Source organism: Dipodomys spectabilis, unplaced genomic scaffold (genome assembly GCF_019054845.1).
Source record: "Dipodomys spectabilis isolate Male_0828 unplaced genomic scaffold, ASM1905484v1 ptg000492l, whole genome shotgun sequence".
NCBI lineage: Eukaryota > Metazoa > Chordata > Mammalia > Rodentia > Heteromyidae > Dipodomys > Dipodomys spectabilis.
The window spans coordinates 666,237-691,932 of record NW_024871169.1 but is presented as its reverse complement, the minus strand read 5'-3'; the positions used below and the strand labels follow the sequence as shown (position 1 = coordinate 691,932).

The 25,696-nt window shown below is 45.8% G+C and overlaps 1 protein-coding gene across 2 annotated transcripts; it reads right to left on the bottom strand.

Moving 5' to 3' along the window:
- Window positions 1-1,694: 1,694 nt before the first annotated feature.
- On the bottom strand, window positions 1,695-21,747 carry Tbc1d25 (TBC1 domain family member 25). 2 transcript variants are annotated; one of them, XM_042669269.1, is made up of 6 exons: window positions 21,530-21,747; window positions 17,009-17,118; window positions 15,057-15,211; window positions 4,377-4,501; window positions 4,046-4,234; window positions 1,695-3,300 (listed from the first exon to the last, which is right to left on the bottom strand). In XM_042669269.1, the coding sequence occupies exons 1-6, from the start codon at window positions 21,638-21,640 to the stop codon at window positions 1,939-1,941; spliced, it is 2,052 nt and encodes a 683-aa protein (XP_042525203.1). In that variant the 5' UTR covers window positions 21,641-21,747; the 3' UTR covers window positions 1,695-1,938. The 2 variants fall into 2 exon arrangements, with proteins under 2 accessions (XP_042525203.1, XP_042525204.1); XM_042669270.1 differs by having other exon boundaries at window positions 17,009-17,072; window positions 21,530-21,618.
- Window positions 21,748-25,696: the final 3,949 nt, after the last annotated feature.

Below are 25,696 nucleotides of genomic sequence, written 5' to 3'. Positions count from 1 at the left end.
TTGTAGAGACAGCAGCAGCCTGTGAGAGATCCCCACCTGCTAAGAAGGTAAGGGGGGAAGGGTTTTGAAGTCTAGGTTGTTCTCCATCTTTGGATTTTCCTGCCTCAGCCTCCCAACTAACTGGGGTTAAAGGTACACACCATCATGCCCGAGACCTGTGTTCTTTTTTTTTTTTTGTTAGTTGTGGGGCTTGAATTTGGGGCCTGGGCAGTTCCTGAACTCTTTTGCTTAAGGCTGGTGCTCTACCAATTTGAACCACAGCACCAGTTCTGGTTTTCTGGTTAATTGGAAACAGAGTTGCATGGGTTTTCCTGCTCAGGCTGGCTTTGAACTATGACCCTCAGATCTCAGCCTCCTAAGTAGCTAGGATTACAGATGTGAGCCACTTGCATCTGGCTTTAAAAAAAAGTATTGTTCTTTTAGATTTTTTTGTGCCAATACTAGGGCTTGAACTCAGGGCCTAGGCACTGTCCTTCAGATATTTTGCTTAAGCCTCGCACTTTACCATCTGAGCTGCAGCTCCACTTTTGGACATTTTTTTTTGTCAGTTGTGGGCCTGACCTCTGGGCCTCAGCTGTCCCTCAGCTCTTCAGCTCTACCACTTGAGCCACAGCACCACTTCCGGCTTTTTCTACTTATGTGATATTGAGGAATCAAACCCAGGGCCTCATGCCTGCAAGGCAAGCATTCTACCACTGAGCCACCTTCCAGCCTCCGCTTCTGGACTTCTTGGTGGTTAAATAAGATTTCCACAGATTTTTCCTGCCTGGGTTGCCATTGAAGCAAGATCTTCAGATCCAGCCTCCTGAGTAGTCAGAATTACAGGCGTGAGCCACCAGTGCCCAGCTAGTACCTATTTATTTATTTATTTATTTATTTATTTAGCCAGTTGTGGGGCCTGAACTCTGGGCCTGGGTGCTGTCCCTCAGCTCTTCAGCTCAAGGCTAGCGCTCTACTACTTGAGCCACAGTGCCACTTCCGGCTTTTTTCTTTTTGCTTATGTGGTGCTGAGGAATCGAACCCAGGGCCTCATGCATGCAAGGCAAGCGCTCTACACTGAGCCACCTTCCCAGCCCCTTAGATCTCTTCTTTTAGGGTTTGGGTTTTATCAGTGCTTGTTTGGTCAGGTCCCATCACTGAAACTGTTTAAGGCCAGGCCTTCGAGCTGCCTCCAAACAAGTAGCCAGATTAGTAGACTTATAGACCTGGTTCAAGGCCACCAGTATTAATGCATGACACTTCCAGACAAAGGACTAGATTCTAGAAATGGTGAGATGTATAATGTCATGGGTGGCTGGTCTGCCATTTTTCTCCAAGTAGCCATGGCTTCCAAGTCTTTATAATAAATCTTGTTGTTTTTGTTTTTTTGGTACAGAAGCTTGAACTCAGGGTCTCACAGTCTCACTAAGCTTTTAATCCTCCCCCCTCTTAAGAAAATAACAAACTAACAATTAGGAACTCTTTCACACCAACCCCCAAAGGAAGACAGATGTACCAAACAGCCAATGTAAGTTTTCCTAGAGCAGATTGAAGCCTGGGCTCACCTTCTTCAACCAATCCACTCTCCCTGCCATGTGGGGAAACAAGAGCCACCCTCCACCAACTGAAGTATTTCAGCCCTATAGCTAAGGATCCTGTGGCGACCCCATCTACAGCAGAACCCAAGAACAGGGCAGAGAAATAGACACAACACATTGACCTTCATGTGGGCAAAGTGGAGTTGTTTAAAAACGCAGTGATAAAAACAGACAAAAGAGGCCATGGCCTCTATTGGGGCAATGGCAAAGTAGCCCCCCCTTCCCTTAAAACCTGAGAAGAGAGGCCACTAGGCTCCAACAGGTCTTGGGATGGCACGCAGGGAGGTGATATCTCACTTTAGGCCCACATGGGGAAGTAGGGAGATAGGTGGGATTGATGAACTGGTGGGATGGAGATTGATCAAAATGAAGCTGTGGCCTCTGCCCCCTCCTCTGAGTCCCAAACCTCAGACTGCAGGTAATCAGCAAACAGAGATTTAGCCCTGCGCAAGACGCGCCCTAGGTGATGTTTTCGCACAAGGCGGTCAAAGTGCATGGCCAGCTCGTTGTAATCTAGCCCATTGCGCATGATGTGATCTCGGTGCTCCAGCAAGATGGCCAGGCAGAGGAAGAGCATGAATGGATTCCCCCGACCAAACTCTTGGGGTGGGGGAAGGCCCACTGGAGATGACAATGGCAAGGATTTCCCAGAGTGTCTTGGAGTGCCTACCTCGTGCATCAAGGGGGATCCTATGGTTATGTCACCAGAGGGAGAGGCTTCCTGGGTAGATGGTGGAGATGAGGAAGATGGAGAGTCAGGGCGGGAAGAGGAGGAGAGCAATGGGTCTGGGGAATTTAGCAAGGGTTCAGAGAGGGACTTAGAATTGATGAGGGCAGAGGGGTGGGGTAGGTGGACCAAAGGGTCCGTCATGGGATCCATGGTATCCCTGAGTTGCTGGAGGCCATCCAGGCTAGCTTGTCTCAGGAGACGCCCCCCACCACCAGGCTCTTGGCTGGATTTGGCCAAGTGGCGAACAGCATCTTCGAAGGCACTGCCTTCTCCACCAGCAGGCCTTAGCATGTGCCTCTGTCGAACTGGCCTCCCTCTGTGGCCACCAAAGCCAGTATCTGTCACGTGGCTAGGGGGTCCAACGAGCTCTACTTCATGTTCAGGAGGATCAGGGGGCAATGAGCTCCAGGTGACCTCAAGCATGCGGAGGGCATCATCGAAGGCAAACTCTCTCTTGAGCTCCAGCAATAGCCAACGGTAACAAAAGAAGAGATCATCAGCTCCTGCTTCGCGCAGATACTGGTAGAAGTCAGGGTCAGCATGTCGTAAGAGTAGCTTAAGGTGGGCAAATTTGGTGGCCATGGCACGGCCATCAGGATGGAAGTTGGCGGCCAGGCGCTTCATGATGCCACAAAAACATACAAAGGCATGACCTTCGTGGTCCATGACAGCAAGGATAGGGGATGCCAGGTCACTCATACCCTGGCAGTAGGACACCTGTGGGTGGGTAACCGCATAGGTGGTAAGCAGGTCATGAAGGGCCCGCAGATGTGGGCCATCCTCAGGCCCTGCATAGTAGGGGTGGGCGCGATCTGTGCGTAGCACATCCTTGAGGACTGTGCTGCGGATGAATTCCAGGTCCTCAGGGCTTGCTCGCTGGGCCCACTCACTCTTGAGCTGCTCATACTCACGGCTCTTGCGTTTCATGTAGTCCATCCGCTCACGGCCTGTCAGCCCATCTGGGTATACGTTAAGTAGGTAGCGCCACACCACCTGGTCAGGAATAGAAATGGAAGGGATGAGGATACGGAGAGTGTGTATGTGCGTGCATGTGCACGCACGTGTACTGGTTTTGAGGCTTGAACTCAGTGCCTGGGCATTGTCCCTGAGGCTTTTCACTCAAGACTAGGGCTCTGCTACTTGAGCTATAGCTCTATTTCCAGCCTTTTTGGTGCTTAATTGGAGATAAGCATGGACTTTCTTGCTCAGGCTGGCTTCAATCCACAATCCTCAGCTCTCATCCTCCTGAGTAAGTAGGATTATAGGCATGAACCACCAATACCCAGCACAACAGGGAGATTTTACAGGCCAAGTTACCACCCACCCAGCTCCTCAAGGCCTCTGTCCTTCTTGTCATAAGCCTGCCTTCCCACCAGTGAGTCTTAGCTCCTCTTAAAAGACAAGCATACCGGGTGCTGGTAGCTCATGTCTGTATTGCTGTCTACTTAGGAGCCTGAGCTCTGAGGATGGTGGTTCAAAATCAGCCCATGCAGGAAAGTTTGTGAGATACTTATCTCCAATTAATCACCATAAAGCTGGAAGTTGAGTTGTGGTTCAAAGTGGTAGAGCACTAGCCTTGAACACAAAGTTAGGGAAAGTCCCCAGGCCCTGAGCTCAAGCCCCGCAGTGGACCAAAACAAAAAAGGTAAGCATCCTGCCCTGGATATTTCCACTCTATCCATAGAGATACCTATTAGCACAGAAGGGATCAATGCAAGGAGGGACCAACAAGGCTCACCTTTCGCAGTGAGGGCTCCACACCGCCATGATAGATCCGCAAGCGCAACTCTTCTGGACGAGAGAGCTGGCCTTCATGGTTCAGATATGTGTGAAACTCAGCATCATTCAGTGGTGGTTTAAAGGGTTTCACATCTTCTCCATATGACCAGCTTAGCACCTGTTGAACCCTAGATAAGGTACGGCCCACCTGGAAGGGAAAGGAGGGAGGAAGGCCACTAGTCATCAGAGAAGGCAAGGAGCAGAGGCCAATGAGCAGGTTCCAGATCAGAGGTTCAAGGTAGGCCCTGCTCTCCAACCCCAACTGGGTCCCCAGAGTCCCTGAAAACCACCTGAGAGAGGATAGACTGTGTAAAAGGCAGAGCAGCTGTCAGCGATGACCGTTTCTCAGATAGTAGCACGTCAGAACCAATCACATCTTTGGGGCTGATTATATCCCAGTCTTCCAGTAATGGGCCTGTGTGAACAGAGTAAAGGGGCACCAATAAGAATGATGAGACTACAAACCTCAGGGCCAGGTCCTCTTCCAAAGCCTAGTTACCTATAGAGCAAATAGTGTAAACACCAAATAAAGCAAACCATCAGCAATCTTTCATGTACACATTTCACAAAATGGTTGTAATCCTAGAATCCCTCCTGTACTCTTTGTGTGTGTGTGTGTGTGTGTGTGTGTGTGTGTGTGTGTGTGTGTGTGTGTGTGTTTAAATTTGTGCTGGTCCTGGAGTTTGAACTAAGGACCTACACACTGTCTCTGAACTTTTTTTTTGCCAGTCCTGGGGCTTGAACTCAGGGCCTAGGCACTGTCCTGAGCATCTCTGTGCTCAAGGCTAGTACTCTACCACTTGAGACACAGTGCCACTTCCAGCCTTTTCTGTTTATGTGGTACTGAGGAATCAAACCCAGGATTTCATGCATGCTAGGCAAGCATCTACTACTAAGCCACATTCCCAGCCCTGTCTCGGGACTTTTTTGCTCAAGTCTAGTATTCTGTCACTTGAGCCACAGCTCTACTTCAGGCTTTTTGATGGTTAATTAGAGATAAGAATCTCACAGACTTTCCTGGACAAGAAAGCTTTTGAACCTGGACCCTCAGATCTCAGACTCTGGAGTAACTATGATAACAGGTATAAGCCACCAGTACCGGGCTAAAATGAATTTTAAAAAGGACAATAGGCATGTACGTCAGTGGTAGGGTACTTGTCTAGCATGTATGAGGTGCTTTATTTGCTCCTCAGCACAATTTTTTTTTCAAAAAAGGAAGGATAATGCTAGTTAACACTTCCATAATACTAAGTGCAAGATACTGTTCTGAGCCTTTTTCAAATACAAACTCATTTAATATTCATATCAATCCTTTCAGATAGGCACTACTAAAGTCACAACATTAAAAAATATTGAGAGCTGGGTGCCATTGGCTCATGCTTGTAATCCTAGCTGCTCAGGAGGCTGAGATCTGAGGACTGTGATTAGAAGTGAGGCCAGGCAGGAAAGTCTGTGAGACTATTATCTTCAATTAAGCACCAAGCAAGTCAAAAGTGGAGCTGTGGCTCAAGTGGTAGAGTGCAAGTCTTGAGCTGAAGAGCTGAGGGACAGCGCCCAGCCCAGAGTTCAAGCCCCATGAATGACAAAAAAAAAAAAAAAAAAATCATACAGAAGCCAGGTACCGGTGGCTTACGCCTGTAATCCTAGCTACTCAGGCGGCTGAGATCTGAAGATCATGGTTCAAATCCAGCCCAGGCAAGAAAGGCTGTGAGACTCTTATCTCCAATTAACTACCAGAAAACTGGAAGTGGTGTTGTGGCTCAAGTGGTAGAACGCTTGCCTTGAGCTGAAGCATTGAGGGACAGTGCCCAGGCCCAGAGTTCAAGCCCCACAACTGACAAAAAAAAATCATACACACAAAAAATAGAAATGTTCCAAAATTCCATTTCAAGGGCCAGGGAGAAAGACTGGAGGAAAAGCCCAGAGTCCTCTGCCAGCTGGGTACTGGTAGCTCACACCTGTAATCTATTTACTTAGAATGTTGAGATCTGAGGATGGAGATTCGAAGCCAACCCAGGAAGAGTCTCTGAGGATCTTTTTTTTTTTTTTGGGGGGGGGGGTCGGGTCCGGTCGTGGGGCCTGAACTCTGGGCCTGGGCGCTGTCCCTCAGCTCTTCAGCTCAAGGCTAGCGCTCTACCACTTGAGCCACAGCGCCACTTTCGGCTTTTTCCTTTTTGCTTATGTGGTGCTAAGGAATTGAACCAGGGCCTCAGGCATGCAAGGCAAGCGCTCTACCACTGAACCACCTTCCCAGCCCCTCTCTGAGGATCTTATCTCCAATTAAACAACAGAAGTTGGAAGTAGAGACATGGCTTAAGAAGTAGAGCACTGCTGGGTACCGGTGGCTCATGCCTGTAATCCAAGCTACTCAGGAGGCTGAGATCTGAGGATCAGGGTTCAAAGCCAGCTCGGGCAGGAAAGTCCGTGAGACTCATCTCCAATTAACCACTAGAAAACCGGAAGTGGCACTGTAGCTCAAGCGGTAGAGTGCTCGCCTTGAGCTGAAGAGCGCAAGGACAGCGCCCAAGCCCAGAGTTCAAGCCCCAAGATCAACAACAAAAAAAGAGAAGTAGAGCACTATCCCTGAACAGAAAAAGCCATGGGAAAGTATGGGATCTTGAGTTCAAGCCTCAGCACCACAAGAAAACAAAACAAAATAATGATTCTACTCTCAAGCCAGATATTGTAATGTACACCTGTAATCTTGGCACTAAGGAAGTAGAGGCATAAGAATCGTAAGTTCTAGGTCAGTTGGGGCTCATAGGAAGACTCTGTCTCAAAAAAATACAATCCAAATAATAAAAGATTTCACTGCCAACTTTTTTTTTAAAGCATAAATCCAGCTCTGAGGTTCTTCATAAAACTGGGTAGCCAAGAAAGGCTGAAAATTTATGAAACCTAAAAGTATACCAGGTGAACAAACACAACAATATGAATGTCAGAAAAAGCACCACAGAAGCCCAAAAGCATTTAATAGAGGGAGACATTATATGCCAATAAAACACCTTCACAAAACAGGCTGAGAATTTCCTCATCTAGTGGCAAAATCTGACCTGGATTGATAAGAGTTTATATATAGTTTTTACATAACCTGCTTGGTATGAATACACACACATTTCCTGAAGAAACAGCCAAATGCTTCATTATGTGCTGCTGGCCCACACTCTGCTTGTATTACATAATGTGTATGGCATGCACTGCCTTTCCTTTTCATGAAGTCGTCAAGCATGTTAAACTATATAATATATAAATCTAGTATAAAGCTAGCCAGAAATCTAATGGGGATTTTTCCCAGAACTTGATGAAACTATTTAAAGGTTTACATGAAGAAATTGTGGTTAAGAATAGCTAAGAGGGGCTGGGAATGTGGCTTACTGGTAGAGTGCTTGCCTAGCATGCATGAAGCCCTGAGTTTGATTCCTCAGTACTACATAAACAGAAAAAGCTGGAAGTGGTGCTGTGGTTCAAGTGTAGTGTACTAGCCTTGAGCAAAAGAAGCTCAGGGACAGCCCCCAGGCCCTGAGTTCAAGCCCCAGGACTGACAAAAAAAAATAGCTAAGAAGCTGGGCACTAGTGGCTCACACCTGTAATCCTAACTACTCAGAAGGCTGAGAGACTGAGATCTGAGGATTGTGGTTTGAAGGCAGCCCAGTCAGAAAAGTCCCTGTGAGACTCTTATCTCCAATTATCCACTCAAAAACTGTAAGTGGTGCTGTGGCTCAAGTGGCAGAGTGCTAACCTTGAATGTTCAGGTCCTGAGTTCAAACCCCACAACTGACAAAAAAGAATAGCTAAAAAAAAAAAGAACAATGGGAGAAAAGAGAGGTTTGCCTCATTAAAAATAACCACAGCTGGGTGCTAGTGGCTCACACCTTTAATCCTAGCTAGCAGGCTGAGATATGAGGATTAATGTTCAAAGCCAGTCCACGGAGGGAAGCCCATGGGACTTTTATAGCCAATTAACCACCAAAAAGCCCAAAGTGGAGCTATGGCTCAATTGGTACAATACTAGCCTTGGACAAAAAAGCTAAGGGTCAGGCCCTGAGTTCAAACCCCAGTAGTGGCACACACATAAATCCCAAAAACCTGACCACAAAAATAATATGGTGGCCGGGCACTGGTGGCTCACACCTGTAATTCTAGCTACTCAAGAGGCTGAGGGGTGGGGGAAGGTGGCTCAGTGGTAGAGCGCTACCCTTGAGCTGAAGAGCTGAGGGACAACGCCCAGGCCCAGAGTTCAGGCCCCACGACCAGAACCCCCCCCCCAAAAAAGAGGCTGAGATCTGAGGATCACGGTTCAAAGCCAGCCTGGGCAGGAAAGTCCATGAGACTTTTATCTCCAATAAACCACTAGAAAACAGGAAGTGGTGCTGTGGCTCAAGTGGTAGAGTGCTCGCCTTGAGCTGAAGAGCGCAGGGACAGCACCCAAGCTGAGTTCAAGCCCCACGACCGACCAAAAAAAAAAAAAAAAAGATACACCAAAAATAATATGGTATTGGCATAGCAACAGATAAATAAAGGCAGTTCACATAATAAGCCAACAAATAAATCCGAGTGTATATATGTACACAGAAATATCATATGTAATAAGTAACATTTACTTTACAATGCCACAAAAACTGGTTATTTAACAAATGATACTGATATATTTAACTACCTCAATTTTCTTTATTTTTATTTTTTATTGTAAAAATACTGTACAGAGGGGTTACAATTACATGGGCAAGAGTACATCTATTATCAAGCATTGTAGCCTCCTCCTTTGTCTGAATTTTCTTTAGGGTGCTAGGTAAGGAAAACAGAGCACCAAACAAGTAAGACAACTGTTCTACTACTAAGTTATGTTCACAGCTCTTTTCTTTTTAGGACATGGGGCTTGAACTCTGGGCCTGAGTGCTGTTTTGTTTACTAGAATTCTCAGTTCATATGCAGGTGGGGCTTTCATCCTGTTTATTATCTGGGCAAAGTTGACTTCTTTCCTGAAATATAGCCACCATGTCCATTTTACAAGTGAGGGAAATGAAGTCTTGGGATTACTTAAGTGACTAAGTCATTTAGTCAGGTTCTCATATCTTCTTGTCTCTGGCTACCTACTTCTATCCCTGTCTTCCTTTAAAATTTTTTTTATTGTTATTATAAAGGTGATGTACAGAGAGGTTACTGTTACATAAGTGAGGTAATGAGTATATTTATTTTTGGACAATGTCACCCTGTCTTCCTGACTCTTGTTTGTTCTCTCTCCGTCTCCACTCCTTTCCTACCTCTCTCCTTGCCTCTCTTCCTCAAAACTGCCAGTTGTGCTAGGCGCTGGTGGCTCACGCCTATAATCCTAGCTACTCAGGAGGCTGAGATCTGAGGATCACGGTTCAAAGCCAGCCCAGGCAGGAAAGTCTGTGAAACTCTTATCTGCAGTAAACCACCAGAAAATCAGAAGTGGCACTGTAGTTCAAGTGGTAGAGCACTAACCTTGAGCTGAGGGACAGCGCTCAGGCCCAGAGTTCAAGCCCAACGACTGACCAAAAAAAAAAAAAAAAACAAAACTGCCAGTTGTGCTAAGTGGCTCAGACCTGTAATCCTATCTACTCAGGAGACCAAGATCTAAGGATTGAGGTAAAAAGATAGCCTGGGCAGAAAAAGTCTGTGAGGCTCATATTTTCAATTAAATAACAAAAAGCCGGAAGCTGAGCTGTGACTTAGGGGTAAAGTGCCAGTCACAGTGAAAAATGTTAAGCAAGAGTTCAAGTCCCAGAACTGGCGTGTGTGCATACATGCACACGTGCACATACACACACGCATGCATGCACACGCGCACACACATGCACATGCACATCGTTAAATGACACAAGTAGTTACAAATAAGGACTCTGGAGCCTGTTCTACTGTCTGAACTAAAATCCAGACTTGGACACATCCTATCACCTCACTTCACTTTCCTCATCTATTACATAGCAGCCCTGTAAATTATTTTGATAATTCACTAAAAAAATATGTCCATAGCTGGGCACAGTGGCTCACGCCTGTAATCCCTACTCAGGAGGCTGAGATCTGAGGATCATGGTTCAAAGCCAGCTTGAGCAGGAAAGTCCGTGAAACTCTTACCTCCAATAAACCACTCAGAAAACCGGAAGTGCTGTAGTGGCTCAAGTGGCAGAGCGTTAGCCTTGAGTTGAAGAGCTGAGGGACAGCACCCAGGCCCAGAGTTCAGGCCCCATGACTGACCAAAAAAAAAAAGTCCATAGAATGGGCCAAATGTTCAACCCATGTTAGCTATTTGTTATTATATGTCAATAAGATGTCTGAGTTATGAACTTTACAACTTGGGGGGAGGGAGGAAAGAGTTGGGGAGGTAGGGAGGGAACAGATGGTAGGGAAAAACAAAGGAGGAGGTAACAATGCTCCATAGGAAATGTACTCACCACCTTACTCATGTAACTGTAAACCCTCTGTACAGTATCTTTACAATTATTTATATATATATATGTATGTATATATAAAAATGTCTGAGTTATCCCAAATGGCCCTCCTTAAGACTAATTTTTTGTTGATTAGTGTTTGGTCCAGTTAAAGTAGAAGTGTTGCTGTGCCTCATGTGGTAGAGCTCTAGTCTTGAGCTAAAAAGCTCAGGGAAAAAGGTGGGTGCGGTTGGCTCACACCTGTAATCCTAGCTATTCAGGAGGCTAAGATCTGAGGATGCAGTTCGAAGGCAGCCCAGGCAGAAAAGTCTGTGAGACTCATCTCCAATTAACCACCAGAAAACTGGAAGTAAAGGTATAGCTCAAAGTGGTAGAATGCTAGCCTTGAGTGAAAAAGCTCAGGGACAGCACCCATGCCCTGATTTCAACCCCTAAGATCTCCCCTCTCCCCCGAAGTCCAGGGATAGCTCTCAGACCCTGAGTTCATTACTGGCACAAAAAAATTTTTTTTATTAAAAAATAAAACTTGCAGCTGAGCACTGGTGGCTCATGCCTGTAATCCTAGCTACTCAGGAGGCTGAGATATGAGGATCATAGTTCAAATCCAGCCCAGGCAGGAAAGTCCATAAAACTCTTATCTCCAATAAACCACTCAGAAAACCAGAAGTGGCACTGTGGCTCAAATGGTAGAGTGCTTGCCTTGAGCTGAAGAGCTCAGAGACAGTGCCCAGGCCCAGTGTTTAAGCCCCATGACTGACAAAAAAAAATTTTTTTTGCCTTAAAATAAATAAAAGGAAAAGGGGGTAATGTTGAACTCAATGGTAGATTGTTTGCCTTTCAGGTACAAGGCCCTGGGTTCCATCTTTGCCACAGTGAAAAAAAAAAAAAAAAAAAGAATAGATTGGCCATCATATATCCCTCATCTAGATCCTGATAACCGGTTCTGCTACTTTTGCTTCATCACCCTCTACATGTTAATATTTGATGTCTGCTAAACTATTTGCATATATCCTGACACTTTATTTCTTTACACCTATGTTTTCCACTAGAGATGCAACGTGGTAGCACCTTGATCTTGGACTTCCTGGCTTCCAGATGTGTGAGAGATTGATTTCTGTGGTTTTTGCTTATTTGGTATTGGGGCTTGAACTCAGAGTCTCCTCACCGCTTTTTCTCTCCCAGCTTGCACTTTAATACTTGAGTCATACATCTCCTTCCAACTTTTTCTGGTTATTCAGAGATAAAGAGTCTTGGAGATTTGTCTACCTAGCCTGGCTCTGAACAGAGATTCTCAGATCTTAGCCACCTGAGTAGCTAGGATTATAGATGTGAACTACTAGCAGCCAGTTTTTATTGTTTTTTTTTTCCCAGACCTGGGGCTTGAACTCATGGCCTAGGAACTGTCCTTGAGCTTTTGTGCTCGAGGTTAGTGCTCTACCATTTGAGCCACAGTTTCACTTCCAGCTTTTTGGTGGTTAATTCAAGAGAAGAGTCTCAGAGACTTTCCTGTCTTAGCTGGCTTGGAAGGATCACCTTCAGATGATCCTTGACTGATCTCTTGAATAGCTAGGATTAGGGCTGGGAAGGTGGCTCAGTGGTAGAGCACTTGCCTTGCATGCCTGAAGCCCTGAGTTTGATTCCTCAGCACCACATAAGCAAAAAGAAAAAAAAGCCGGAAGTGGCGCTGTGGCTCAAGTGGTAGAGTGCTAGCCTTGAGCTGAAGAGCTGAGGGACAGCGCCCAGGCACAGAGTTCAGGCCCACGACTGGACCCTCCCCCCCAAAAAATAGCTAGGATTATAGATATGAGTCACTGGTGCTAAGCATCTGGCTTTAAATTTCTTTCTTTCTTCTTCTTTTTTTTTTTTCTTTTTGGTCATGGGGCCTGAACTCTGGGCCTGGGCGCTGTCCCTCAGCTCTTCAGTTCAAGACTAGTGCTCTACCACTTGAGCCACAGCGCCACTTCCGGCTTTTTTCTTTTTGCTTATGTGGTGCTGAGGAATCGAACCCAGGGCCTCAGGCATGAAAGGCAAGCACTCTACCACTGAGCCACCTTCCCAGTCCCTGGCCTTAAATTTCTGTTCTTTTTTTTTTTTTGGGTCTGGTCACTGGGCCTGAACTCTGGGCCTGGGCGCTGTCCCTTAGCTCTTCAGCTCAAGGCTAGCGCTCTACCACTTGAGCCACAGCACACCTTCTGGCTTTTTTCTTTTTGCTTACGTGGTGCTGAGGAATCGAACCCAGGGCCTCATGCATGCAAGGCAAGCGCTCTACCACTGAGCCACCTTCCCAGCCCCTAAATTTCTGTTCTTATAAATAACTAAGGCTGTGGTATCTTTCTTTTCCTTTTTTTTTTTTGAGGGGGTGACAGAGTCTGACTATGCAGCCCAAGCTGGCCTTATACTCACTAGGTAGGCCCAAACTGGCCTTACGATTGCAAGGGTCCTGCTTCAGCCTCCTGTATCCTGAGATTACAGGCATATGCCATTATACTTGGCATATTGTTATAGCTACACAAACAGCTGAAGACACACATCCTGGAAATTTAACATTGAAAGAATAGTTTTCTCTAAGCCAGCTATTACAGTTTGCACTGAGGCAGGACAATAAATGGTTTTGAGGTTAGCCTGGGTTAGATAGTGAGACTCTGTCTCAAAAGAAGTATTATCTAATGGTCCACAATCAAATTTTTGGAACTATGTGTGGATTTGCTTGTGTACTCACAGTGACCAGCATGGGCAGACATGGAGGAAAAAATATTAGAAGTAGTTGAGGCAGGGATTGGTGGCTCATGCCTGAAATCCTAGCTACTCAGGAGGCTGAGATCTGAGGATCGCAGTTTAAGCCAGCCCAGGCAGGAAAGGTCTGGTCGTGGGGCCTGAACTCTGGGCCTGAGCTCTGTCCCTCAGCTCTTCAGCTCAAGGCTAGCGGTCTACCACTTGAGCCACAGTGCCACTTCCGGCTTTTTTCTTTTTGCTTATGTGGTGCTGAGGAATTGAACCCAGGGCCTTGAGCATGCAAGGCAAGAGCTCTACCACTGAGCCACCTTCCCAGCCCCAGTGTGTGAGATTTTTATCTCCAGTTATCTACCCAAAAAGCCAGAAGTGGACCTATAGCTCAAGTAGTAGAGCACTAGCCTTGAGCACAAAAGCTCAAGGCCCTGAGTTTAAGCCCCATAACTGGCATAAAAAAAGAAATAGTTGGGGGCTGGGAAGGTGGCTCAGTGGTAGAGCGCTTGCCTTGCATGCCTGAGGCCCTGGGTTCGATTCCTCAGCACCACATAAGCAAAAAGAAAAAAGCCGGAAGTGGCGCTGTGGCTCAAGTGGTAGAGCACTAGCCTTGAGCTGAAGAGCTGAGGGACAGCGCCCAGGCCCAGAATTCAGACCCCACGACTGGATCCCCCCCCCCCCAAAAAAAGAAAAAGAAATAGTTGAGAAGACAGGTGCTAGTGGCTCATACTTATGATCCTAGTTACTCAGAGATTGACCTGGAGGATTCTCAGTTCTAATCCAGTCTGGGCAGAAAAGTTCAAGAGATTCTACCTCCAGTTAATATACAAAATGTTGGATTGGAGGTGTAGCTTAAGTGGTAGAGCTCCAGCCATAAACAAGAAAACCAAGCCAGAAAGTAAAGCCCTGGGGCTAGGAATGTAGCTTAGTGGTAGAGTGCTCACCTAGCATACATGAAGCCCTGGGTTTGATTTCTCAGTACCACATACATAGAGAAAGCCAAAAGTGTCCCTGTGACTCAAGTAGAGTGCTTGAGCAAAAGAAGCTCAGGGACAGTGTCCAGGTCCTGAATTCAAGCCCCAGGACTGGCAAAAAAAAAGTAAAGCCCTGAGTTCAATTTCTAGTATTGGCACACATGTGCGCACACATACACAAACAAACAAACACACAAAGTAGCTGAGAGAGCAAGGAAATGAATGAGTGATAAGAAATAAATATGTATTCAGGATGAATGAATGAGTACACCATCATTATAATAAGCACAGCTATGTGAGAATATGCAGGTACTGAGGTTTGAACTCAGATCCTTACGTTCATGATTAGCTTTTTCACTCAAGTCTGGTGCTTTATTTACCATTTGAGCCATACTTCCATTTCTGACTATTTGATCCTCAAATCTCAGCCTCCTGAGCAGCTAAGAGTATGGGATAAGCCATCAGTGCCTGGCTATGTTTAGATATCATTATAACGGAACCTATAACACTGAAGCTATATACTTGTTTATTGCTTTATACAATTAGGGCATACATTACTAAGTTCCATGCTAGCATAATACAATATCATTATAATTAGAGCTAACGCTTTTTGAGTATTCTCTTTGTGGCATGTCCTGTTGCAGGCATTTTATGTGGATTTCTCATTTACTTTACCTGTACTTACAGATAAAGAAACTGAGATCTACTTTGAAAGAAACTGAAACGGACTGAGCTAGGATCTTCTAGCCTAGGATACCTTGCTGTGTGGCCCAATAAGGACCTAGACTGTGAGGGGAGGAGTTTTCCTATGGGGAAAGGGTGGGCCCCAGAACAGTGCCCTTGGGCACTAGGTACTCACTGTCCTCTGAGGGTCGAATGTCTACACGTAACTGCAGGTGAGGTTTGGAGGCAGTGGAGAAAGCTGTACTCAGGTCCCAATCAGACAGTAAGGAGGAGTAAGCTTCCTGTCCTAGGCGATCTCGAACTAGGTAGCTGATGCCAAAGTTCTTCTTCCTGGACAGAGAATATGAAGGAGCTCTCAGGGGTTCCAGTTCCCTGGAAGCCTCAGGAACAGTTTCCAACAGAAGAGGGAGAATGTGGAAGGTGTTTGAAATAACTTTCTACTTCCTGTTGGGTACTAGGCTAAGGATTGTGGGTAGCCTGAGGTCATTTATAGCTATTTTGTTACACAAACACAGAAACAGATACAAACCTGCTTGTATCTGGAGGGCACACAGAAAACTGGTAAAATGTTGGTCCTCTCTGGGGAATATAACAATGTAGTTGAGTGATGCAAGTGGAAAGCCTTTTTACTACATGAAAAATAAAGTAGTCTTGTAAATTTGTTATTTTTTACAACAAAATATGTTTATGAACAAAAGTTAAAAACCAATTAACTATCCATTCTTCAGATGTACTTGTGAAACTATGCCATAATAATCAGTGTGACTTTGGAAACATCTTAACTCCCACTAATTCATCAATTCTATGCTCTTTCCATTTGTTACCACATGGCCATATATAGTCCTCCAAAACCAACACCATAACAAAATAACCATCACATTGGCTTCCCAGAAGACACCAACTTTTTTGTATGTTGGTACTGCGGCTTGAACTCAAAAGACTTGTACTCTTGCTTGGCTTATTTACTCAAGGCTGATGCTCTACTACTTGAGTCACACCCCAACTTCTGTTTTTTCATTGATTGAAGTAGGAGTCTCTCAAGTTTAACTACCCAGGCTGACTTCAAACTAGATCCTCAAATCACATTCTTGTGAGTAGTTAGGATTTCAGCCATGGGCCACCAGTGCACCCAGAGAGACACCAACTTTTGACTATTAGGTTGGTAAATTTTTCCATATAATTTATTTTTATTTTATTTTTTGCCAGTCCTGGGGCTTGAATTCAGGGCTTGGGCACTGTCATTGAGCTTCTTTTGTTCAAGGCTAGCACTCTACCACTTGAGCCACAGTGTCACTTCTGGATTTTTCTGTGTATGTGGTACTGAGTAATCAAACTCAGGGCTTCATGCATGCTAGGCAAGCATTTTGCAACTAAGCCACATTCCAAGCCCCTCTATATCTTTTAGTAACCCCTGTTTCTGAGGGTAAGAAACAAGTTTTGTAATTATAGTTTGTGAGATAGGGTCTCACTATGTATCCCAGACTAGCTTTGAACTTTCAATCCTCCTGCCTCAGCCACCTGAGTGCAGGGATTACAGTTTGAGCTATCATACCTAGTAAAACAAGTATTTTATTGTTTTTGTATGTGTTTGTGTGCCAGTAATAGGTCTTAAACTCAGGGTCTTGAGTTTGTTTAAAAAGCAAGCACTCTACCACTAAATCACATTCCCAGAATCTCACTTGGCTTTTTTGCTCAGCCTTTTCTGCTGGTGCTTTACCACTTGAGCCAGCCCAGCTTTTGGTTGGCTAAATATAAATAAGAGTCTCAGGGATTTTTCTACCCAGGTTGGCGTCAAACCATGATCTTTCTCTTTCAGCCTCCTGTTACCTAGAATTACAGGCATGAGTCACTGCCACCTGGTGAAACAAGCTGGTAATAAGGCTGTACATTGGTAAAACCTGTCTGGGACCATTTTGAAAAGGTCCATTCAAAGTTTAAAAGCACATGCCCTTTAGCCCAGTGATACAATTGCTTAGAATTTCTCTTATAATAACTTCCCAAATACTGAGATATTTATGTAATACCAAGATAAACAAACTAAAACCCTATCAAACAAAATAAATACGGACAAAAATCAGACAACTGCTGTTGAATTGACTGGCTAGGCCTTGTTCACTATCTACTCACCCGTTCAAGTCAAAAGCTCGCATAAGAATGTGCTGTAATACATCCAGTGAGGTGATCTGTGGGTCTAAGGCAAAAGATCGATATTCAGGTGGCAAGAAGTTTTCACATTTCTGGGGAGAGAAGATACGGTAGTCCATTCAAGGCCAAATCACTATGTTGAATGAGTGAGGTACAGAGCAGAAGGAGGCAAGGTCAGAGAGGTGAGCAGGGGCCAGAATGAGATGAGTATTCTGGGCCACTGTGAGAACTTGGGTTTTTGGTATTTGTTTTTGTTTTTTTTTTTTGTTTTTTTTTTTGGGTCCGGTCGTGGGGTCTGAACTCTGGGCCTGGGCGCTGTCCCTCAGCTCCTCAGCTCAAGGCTAGCGCTCTACCACTTGAGCCACAGCGCCACTTCCGGCTTTTTTCTTATGTGGTGCTGAGGAATCCAACCCAGGGCCTCGAGCATGCAAGGCAAGTACTCTACCACTGAGCCACCTTCCCAGCCCAGAACTTGGGTTTTTGATGAGTGAAGAAGTCACAGTGGGCTGGGAAGGTGGCTCAGTGGTAGAGTGCTTGCCTTGCATGCCTGAGGCCCTGGGTTCGATTCCTCAGCATCACATAAGCAAAAAGAAAAAAGCCAGAAGTAGTGCTGTGGCTCAAGTGGTAGAGCACTAGCCTTGAGCTGAATTGCTGAAGGACAGCGCCCAGGCCCAGAGTTCAGGCCCCACGACGAGACCTCCCCCCAAAAAAAAGATGTTACATTTTTTTGTTTTTGTTTTTGTTAGGTGCCAGTACTGGGGTTTGAACTCCAGGTTATGAACTCATGCAAAACTTTTTTTTTTTTGCCAGTCCTGAGGCTTGAACTCAAGGCCTGGGCACTGTCCCTGAGCTTCTTTTGCTCAAGGCTAGTGCTTTAGCACTTGAGCCACAGTGCCACTTCTGCCTTTTTAACTGGAAATAACAGTGTGAAGGATTTGTCGGCCTAGACTGGCTCAGAACCTCAATCCTAAGTCTCAAACTCCTAAGTAGCTAGGATTATAGATGTGAACAGGATTTTTTTTTTTTTTTGTCAGTTGTGGGGCCTAAACTCTGGGCCTGGGTGCTGTGCTTCAGCTATTGAGCTCAAGGCTAGTGCTCTAGCACTTGAGCCACAGTGCCACTTCTGCCTTTTTCTGTTTATGTGGTGCTGAGGAATCGAACCCAGGGCCTCATGCATGCAAGGCAAGCACTCTACCACTGAGCCACTTTCCCAGCCCTGTGAATAGGATCTTTATGGCTGTGATCTCTGATCTCTGTGATTATACGTTTGAGCTATTGGCAACCAGTGTAAGTGAATAGAATATTTATGATTCTGAACAGTGATTCTTTTTTTTTTTGTCAGTCATAGGGCTTGAACTCTGGGCCTGAGCACTGTCCCTGAGCTCTTCATCTCAAGGGGAGCGCTCTACCCCGTGAGCTACAGTACCACTTCTGGTTTTACTCTGATAAGAGTCTCATGGACTTTCTTGCCCCAGCTGGCTTTGAACTGCAATCCTCAGATCTCAGCCTCCTGAGTATCTAGGATTACAGGCATGAGCCACTGGTGCCTCATTTGAACAGTGATTCTTAGATCTCAGCTATGATTATAGGTGTGAGCCACCAGCATCCAAATTACCACAGGTTTCTGAGCAGAGAATGAATGTGGCCTGATGAAGAATTGAACAGAATCTTTTATTTTCTGTTTTCTTTTTTGGGGAGAGAGGGTCGGAAAGTATAACCTTCTATGTTTATAGCATTTAAATAGTAAATGTCACAAGACAGAAACTGTTTACATAATGAAAAATTGTCTGAGTTCATGTTATCAAATGCAGACGAAAATATTTAATTAATTTAGCTTTTTTTTTCTTCTGTCAGTTGTGGGGCTTGAACTTGGGGCCTGGGCCCTGTCCCTGAGCTAACTTTTTCTCAAGGTTAGTGCTCTACCACTTTAAGCCACAGTGCCACTTCCTGGTTTCTGGTGGTTAGTTGGGAGATAAGTCTCAGACTTTCCTGCCTGGGCTGGCTTTGAACAGCAATCCTCAGATTTCAGCCTCCTGAATAGCTAGGATTACAGATGTGAGCCATTGGTGCCTGGCTTTTATTTACCTTGTATCTTTTCTTATTTTTAGTGTGCGTGCACGCATGTGTGTATATGTGTGCGCGTATACACATGTGTGTACACACATGTGCGCACACATATGTGTATGTGTACTGAGGCTTGATCTTAGGACCTGGGCACTGTCCCTTAGCTTTTGCACTCAAGGCTGGAACTCTGCCACTTGAAGCTCTACTCCTAGCTTTTTGCTGATTAATTTGAGATAAAGAGTCTTAGGGACATTACTACTTAGGCTGAAAAGTAGGTTGATATTTTTCCTCAAATTTTATGTTTAATGTTTTTTTTTTTTTTTGCCAGCTCTGGGCTTGAACTCAAGGATCTGAGTGCTGTCCGTGAGCCTCTTAGTGCTCAAGGCTAGCACTCTACCACTTGAGCCACAGTGCTACTTTCGGCCTTTTCTGATTAATTTATTGGAGATAAAGGGTCTCATGGACTTTCCTGTCCAGGCTGGCTTGGAACCATGATCCTCAGATCTCAGACTCCTGAGTACTTAGGATTATTGGCATGAGCCTGATTAAAGGTACCCACCCTTTAAATATTTTTTACACTAGTTAAGAGACAAATTTTCAGGGCTGGGAAGATGGCTCAGTGGTAGAGTGCTTGCCTTGCATGCCTGAGGCCCTGGGTTCGATTCCTCAGCACCACATAAGCAAAAAGAAAAAAACCGGAAGTGGCGCTGTGGTTCAAGTGATAGAGTGCTAGCCTTGAGCTGAAGAGCTGAGGGACAGCGCCCAGGCCCCAGAGTTCAGGCCCCACGACCGGACCCCCCCCCAAAAAAAAGAGACAAATTTTCTAAAACTGAGTGATTTGATATGCCATTTTTTCTTTGTCCTCTGTGTGTGTGTGTGTGTGTGTGTGCACGTACACATGCATGCTGGTAGTGGGACTTGAATTCATAGCTTTTTTTTCTCTTTTGTCAGTTGTGGGGCCTGAACTCTGGGCCTGGGCGCTGTCCCTCAGCTCTTCAGCTCAAGGCTAGCACTCTACCACTTGAGCCACAGTGCCACTTCCAGCTTTTTCTGCTTATGTGGTGCTGAGGAATCCAACCCAGGGCCTCATGCATGCAAGGCAAGCACTCTACCACTGAGCCACCTTCCCAGCCCATGAATTCATGGCCTCTTGCTCTTACTTGGCATTCTCTCCTTTCACTCAAGGCTAGTGTGTTAGCATTTAAAACTACACCTCCAGTTCTGGCTTTCTGCTAGTTAAAACTGAAGCTAAGAGTCTCGGGGATTTGTCTTCCCAGGCTGTCTCTTAACTTCAATCCTCAGTCTCAGCCTCCTGAGTATCTAGGATTAAGGTGTGAGCTACCTGCTTGATCTTGATCTGTCTCTGTATCTGTCTTTCTTTCTCTATATATTTATCTTTTTTTGGTTCCTATACTGCAGCTGGAACTCAAGGTCTGGTCGCTATCACTTACCTTTTTCACTCAAGGCTGGCACTCTACCATATGAGCACACCTCCACTTCCAGCCTTTTTTTTCCCCGCTGGTTAATTGGAGATCTGAGTCTCGTGGACTTTTCAGCCTAGCCTGGCTTCGAACTGCTGTCCTCAGATCTCAACCTTCCCAATACCTAGCTTGAAGATACCTCTTGACACTGCCAAGACCACTTTCCTAGTCTGACCTCTGGGCACTGTTTGCTGGAGCTACTAGAAGTTTTTTTTCCCCTTTGAGTTCACACTAAAGGCCATGCCTAGGGAGAAATGAGAAGACCCCTTTCTTGCTTCTTACCACTCTGCTCTTCTTACTCTTTGCTCCTCCAGCAATATGGAAACCTACAGGAGTGTGTCAAGTGCATTCCCACCTCCCAGCCTTTACCAAGGCTGTTCCTTCTACCTAAAACTCTTTTCTCCATCTGAAATGCACATAGATGACCCCTTTTAATTCGTGTCTGTGGCCCTTCAATAACTTCTCTGAGGATTTTTCTATATATGAACTTCCAAGTTCAGAATCTTTGCCATTATTTTGCTATAGCACCAAGGATCCAAAGCACCACAGTTGTCTCCCCCGCCCCACCAGAACATGGGCTGAATGGTGGGGACTCACAAAAAAGTGTACTCTCAACACGTATATATTATTGACTGTAGGACTCCCCTTTCAGACAGCTAGGACACCTCTTCATTCCTAAACGCTCCACCCCTCAACTACTGCAACCCCAACTCTCAGCCCACCTCTCTACATAAGCTCCATCCACCCATTCCTGTCCGTCCCTCCATTTTCAGTCCCACACCCTGAGATACCTCCCTAAGACCCAAGCCTTCAGCCCCCTCTCCACTAATATGCTTTCAAGACTCGCCCCTTTGGTTATGCCCCAAGACTCAGGTCCCTCCCTCGATCCTATAATAGCCATCATGGTCCAATCCTTGGGGACACCAGGGCGGGTGGGCGGAAGGGTTGCTAGTCTCACCTTCACTCGTACTCGGACCACCTCTCGTTCTTCCTCCTCAGTCTGAAGTCTCCCACCGGGCGGGGGCACTCCGGGGCTGGCAAAATCTGAGGACCCGGAGGCCGTTGCCATCCCGCCTCCACCTGCCTCAGGGTGACGTTTGACCCCTTTGGCCCCCCCCCCCAACCTTTATACACGTAACCTACAGTGAGGGCACCCGTGGCCCCACCTTGAGCTGGGGCCGGAGCGCAGGCGCAGAACGTACCGTGAGACTCTTCCCCCCCCCCCCCACCGCCCCTCCCATCTGACCCCGGCTGGAAGTAGCATCTGCGCATGCGCTTAATATGCTCTCGCTCAGAGTCCCACCCCTAAAGTCAGGTACCGGTCCTGCAGCTTGGTTGTTTTGGCAGTCTACTTCCGGATTCATCTAAGGGCGTGGTAAACTGACAACTGGTTCCAGAGAGAAGTAGGCGGGGAAAGGAAGCTGTGAGTGACAGCTCCGCACCAAGTTTCCTCACCCCTCTGCTGACAGATGATGTCATCTGTCTCAGTTAGCTGTGACCCTTGCTTCAGGAATTTGCAGAACACAAAGAAAATAGTTTTTCCACTCTTATTAAAAATAATTTACACCTTGTGAAAATTCCTGGAACGATACTTGTATCATTTTTACCTTTCTTGTATGCTTGTTATACTCCATTAAGTAATTTACCCAAAAATGCTGTTTTAAGGTTCTCTGGAGGCCCTAGTTTCATTTCTTTTCATGTTGCTTTCGTACAGGCATCCAATGAAGTTCCCCTTTTACGTTTTATTAATTCCCCTCCTTACCTGGGGACACAATTGGTCAGTTAGGGTCCATGTGCTGACTTGGGCCCCTGATTGGTCTCTGCCGCTGGGCCAGAGTGCAAAAGTAAGTAGGATTGGCCAGGCTCAATCATGTATGGCAACATAAGTTCTTTCTCTTTCTCTCCCTCCCTCTTTTTGTAACCCAAACTGGCCTCTCTCTCTCTCTCTCTTTCTCTCTCTCTCTCTCTCTCTCTCTCTCTCTCTCTGTCCTGGGGCTTGAACTCAGGGCTTGGGCACTGTCCCTGAGCTTTTTTGCTCAAGGTTTAGTACTCTATCACTTGAGCCACAGCAGCACTTATGCCTTTTTCTGTTTATGTGGTACTGAGGAATCAAACCCAGGGCTTCATGCATGCTAGGCAAGTACTCTACCACTAAGCACATCCCCAGCCCTAAGGTTCCAGATTTTTGATATTTTTTCCCCTTTCTTGTGGTTCTGGGGTTTGAACTTGGGGCCTCACCCTTGCTAAGCAGGCACTCTGCCACTTGAGGGATTCCACAAGTTCCTCTTTTTTGCATTATTTTCCAGATAAGGTCTGGCTTATGCTAGCCTGGCTTGGACTTTGATATTCCCATTTGTGCTTCTTTGTGTCACTAGGATGGCAAGTACACATCACTGCATCTAGCCATTAGTCCAGATTGGGTCTTCAAATTTTTGCCGAGGTTGGCCTCAAGCCAAGATGCCTCCAATCTTTATCTCCCAAGTAGGATTACAGGTTTGAGCATTGGTCCTGGCAATGCTGGATTTCCTGATGGAACAGGAGTTTGACAGTCTACTCTCTCATTTGTTATCATGCAGTAGATAAGCAAACCATTATCCTGGAGCTTGGAGTTTTCCCTGAGAGTACTAGTGCACAGGTTTTAGACAGGCGTACAATGTTATCAGACACCTCTGCCCTGGATGTGCAGATGCTGGACCTAAAATGATCCTTGGCATAGTTCTGACGAGAATTTCTCCTTTGTTTATTGATTCTCCATCCAACAAATATAAAGTATATATGTTCCACAGTCTCCATATATTAATTTGTTTAATATATCCCAAAACCTCATATGAGGTATTATTATTATTATTATTTTGCCAGTCATGGGGCTTGAACTCAAGGCTTGGGCACTGTCTCTGAGCTTCTTTTGCTCAAGGTTAGTACTCTGTCACCTGAGCCACAGTTCTACTTCTAGTTTTTTGTTTAAGTGGTGCTGAGGAATTGAACCCAGGGCTTCAAGCATGCTAGACAAGTACTCTACCACTAAGCCACATTCCCAGTCCTTATTATGGACTGGTATGTGCTGGTACTGGGGCTAGAACTTAGGACCTGGGCCCTTTCCCTTAGCATTTCATTTCTTACCTACCCACCTGGAACTAGGACTTGAACTCAGGGTCTGATGCTTTTCCTCAAATGCTGGCATTTCTACCACCTGAGCTATATCTCCACACTTGTGAACTCAGAACCTCATGCTCTCATTTGGCCTCACCCCAAGGCTGAGATATGAAGTTCGGTTTGAAGTCTTCCAGGCAGAACAATCCAATTAAGCAGCAAAAATTAAGAAGTGGAGGTGTTACCTCCTAAGTAGTTAGGATTACAGGAATGTGCCACCAGCAATAGGCTGAGGTAGGTATTAGTATTAACAGTATTTTTGTATATGAGAGTGTTGCAGGCCAGAAAGAAACAAACTTTAAGTGGCACAGAAAGGAGGTAATGCAACAGAATGGACAGAAGATGGGGCTGTGCCTTGTGAATCTGAAGCGGAAGTTCAGCATGCATTTGAATAAATGGGGATGTGAGTGACAGCATGTAAGAGTTGAACTCTAGGTTACATGATGACTGGTTTGTGGTGATGCTGAAGGTCTGTTGGGACAGTTTGTGGGGTATTTGGTATGATTGTGTGTCTGTGTGGTGACTTATTCTTTTTTTTTTTTTTTTTTTTTGGTCCGGTCGTGGGGCCTGATCTCTGAGCCTGGGCGCTGTCCCTCAGCTCTTCAGCTCAAGGCTAGCGCTCTACCACTTGAGCCACAGTGCCACTTCCAGCTTTTTTTTTTTTCTGCTTATGTGGTGCTGAGGAATAGAACCCAGGGCCTCAAGCATGCAAGGCAAGTGCTCTACAACTGAGCTACCTTCCCAGTCCGGACTCAGTTTCTTTTCTTTTCTTTTTTTTTGGTTCGGTCGTGGGGCCTGAACTCTGGGCCTGGGCGCTGTCCCTCAGCTCTTCAGTGCAAGGCTAGTGTTCTACCACTTGAGCCACAGCGCCACTTCCGGCTTTTTTCTTTTTGCTTATGTGGTGCTGAGGAATCGAACCTAGGGCCTCATGCATGCAAGGCAAGCACTTTACCACTGAGCCACCTTCCCAGCCCTGTGTGGTGATTTATTGGGAGCCCAGTGGATGAGTGATAGGGGGCATGTGTGGTATGAATGTTGGAAATTGTGTGAAGCGTGGGATCTGGCATCTATGGGGTATATGATGAGATTTGTGGGGATAATGGTAGAGAATATTGCAGAGTAAATTTTTTCTCCTCCACTCGAATTACTTGAAGCTCTAACCACCAAGGTGACTGCATTTGAGATTGGGTCTTTAAGAAGGTAACTAAAGTTCATTGAGGTAATAATGGTGTGGCACTAATCCAATAGGACTAGTGTTTTTTTTTTTTTTTTTTTTTTGGTCGTGGGGCTTGAACTCTGGGTCTGAGTGCTGTCCCTGAGCTCTTCAGCTCAATGTTAGCACCCTACCACTTGAGCCACAGCGCCATTTCTGGTTTTCTGGGAGTTAATTGGAGGTAAGTCTTTCCTGCCAGGGCTGGCTTTGAACCACAATCCTAAGAACTCACCTCCTCAGTAGCTAAGATTACAGGTGTGAGCCACCAGCGCCAGACTAGTGTTTTCTTTCTTTTCTTTTCTTTTTTTTTGCCAATCCTGGGGCTTGAACTCAGGGCCTGGGCACTCTCCCTGAGCTTCTTTTGCTCCAAGCTAGCACTCTAGCACTTGAGTCACGGAGCCACTTCTGGCTTTTTCTGTGTATGTGTTACTGAGGAATTGAACCCAGGGCTTCATGCGTGTTGGACAAGCACTCTACCACTAAGCTACATTCCCAGCCCCAGGACTAGTGTTTTCATGAAAGGAGGAATAGACATTAGGGTGGTAAACCGAGAAAAGGATGCAGCAGGAAGCTGAAGGGTCAGGAAGAGGTTTTAGGAGATGCCAAACCTGCTGTCAGCTTGATCTTAGATCTCTCAATCTTGGGAACTGTAAGAAAGTAAATATTTGCTAAGTCACCAGGTATCTGGCATTTTTTTGCCAGTCCTGGGGCTTGAACTCAGGGCCTGGGCACTGTACCTGAGTTCCTTTGCTCAAGGCTAGC